The sequence below is a fragment of the Coregonus clupeaformis genome, chromosome 33, assembly GCF_020615455.1.
Source record: "Coregonus clupeaformis isolate EN_2021a chromosome 33, ASM2061545v1, whole genome shotgun sequence".
Classification (NCBI taxonomy): domain Eukaryota; kingdom Metazoa; phylum Chordata; class Actinopteri; order Salmoniformes; family Salmonidae; genus Coregonus; species Coregonus clupeaformis.
The window spans coordinates 8888282-8889909 of NC_059224.1; the positions used below are offsets into that span (position 1 = coordinate 8888282).

The 1628-nt window shown below is 49.1% G+C and overlaps 1 protein-coding gene across 1 annotated transcript in view; it reads left to right on the forward strand.

Moving 5' to 3' along the window:
* Nucleotides 1-831, forward strand: part of LOC121548653 (disks large-associated protein 2-like) — a 65884-nt gene extending 65053 nt beyond the window's left edge. The window contains exons 11-12 of the mRNA XM_045210039.1: nucleotides 1-128; nucleotides 616-831. The exon at nucleotides 1-128 is cut by the window's left edge and continues 37 nt beyond it. Coding sequence (XP_045065974.1) covers nucleotides 1-128; nucleotides 616-831 — 344 coding nt within the window. The remainder of the gene's footprint in view (nucleotides 129-615) is intronic.
* Nucleotides 832-1628: the final 797 nt, after the last annotated feature.

Consider the following 1628-nt stretch of genomic DNA (forward strand, 5'->3'; position numbering starts at 1 on the left):
TGGCCGGATTCTGGGACCTGCTGCAGCTCTCCATCGACGACGTCACTGCCAAGTTTGACGAGCTGCAGCAGATCAAGAGCAATGAGTGGAGGCTCGTGGAGAGCCCAGAGAAGAAGACGCCATTACAGGTAAATCAGCAGGGTTGTTACCCTTTCTTAGCTTTACAGCTTTTCACAGCTAGCAAACTAGACTGTGTGGGTGTATTGTCTAATGGTATTGGCCAACGCATACATTGTTTTTTTGTTTTATCCCGCCCCTATTCTAAGAAAGTCACATGGCTCAAATCTCTCTTTGTCTCTTATTTCTCTCTCTCTCTCTCTCTCTCTCTCTCTCTCTCTCTCTCTCTCTCTCTCTCTCTCTCTCTCTCTCTCTCTCTCTCTCTCTCTCTCTCTCTCTCTCTCTCTCTCTCTCTCTCTCTATTTCTCTCTCTTATTATCTCTCTCATTCTCTTTCTCTTTCTCGCTCTCTTTCTCTCTCTCTCTCTCGTTCATGATCTCTCATACTTTTTCTCTCTCTCTCTCTCTCTCTCTCTCTCTCTCTCTCTCTCTCTCTCTCTCTCTCTCTCTCTCTCTCTCTCTCTCTCTCTCTCTCTCTCTCTCTCTCTCTCATGTGAAGGAGAGGAAGTGGCCTCCCCCGCTGCCAAAGAGGCCTCCGAAGGGGCGTGGCAGCGTGATGCGGGAGCGCTCTCTGGACCTGCAGGACCGCCAGCGTCAGGAGGCCAGGCGTCGTCTTCTGGCTGCGAAGCGGGCGGCTTCCTTCAGACAGAACTCAGCCACGGAGCGAGCGGACAGCATCGAGATCTACATCCCCGAGGCCCAGACCCGCCTTTGAGGTTTGAGGATTTACCCCCCTACCCCACCCTACCCCAGTTCTGCCTCTAACCGGCCCCCATACCCCAGCCCCAGCCAGTGGGTGTAACCCAGACCCCTTCCTCTCTCCTTCTCATCTGTGCTAACGTCTCTCACTCCTCACTGTTTTTCTCCACCTGTTGCCATTCTTCTGATGTCCTCTCCCCTTTAAGACAGAGGGAATATTCCCCACTCCACTACAATGAGCTGCTGGTACACCCTCCCCTTTAACCGAACTGATCCACCATCACAATTATATTTGGGTAAATACAAGCAAATTTATTATTTTCTATACTGTAACAAATGTTGTTGTTGGAAATGTATTTCCCCCCTAAGAGCTTTTGCATTGCCATCATGTATTTTAAGCCTCTGGGTAAAGTAAAGGGGAATGTCAGTATTTTTCCACCGTGTTCAAAGGGAATCACAAAGTGCAACTTTTCTATGGAGAATCTCACCAGCAACAGTGGTCTTGGGCTAAAACACCCTGTGTGGAGACTACTGCACCCCAGTAGTAGCACAGAGGTGGTGATGACTCACTGTCAAGACATAAGTCTGAAAATCTCTCCCCATGTTGGTGGGTTGACAGTATAAGTGGGGGGGTAAAGACAGAGAAGTCATCATCTCTGAAATGGTTGCACTCGTACAGAATGCTGGGTAATTATTTTGTTATTCTAGGGACGTACTCACACCACTTTTTACCAGGCTAGCTACTGCAGCCACTGACTAACGTCACACCACTTTTTACCAGGCTAGCTGCCTCAGCCACTGACTAACGTCACA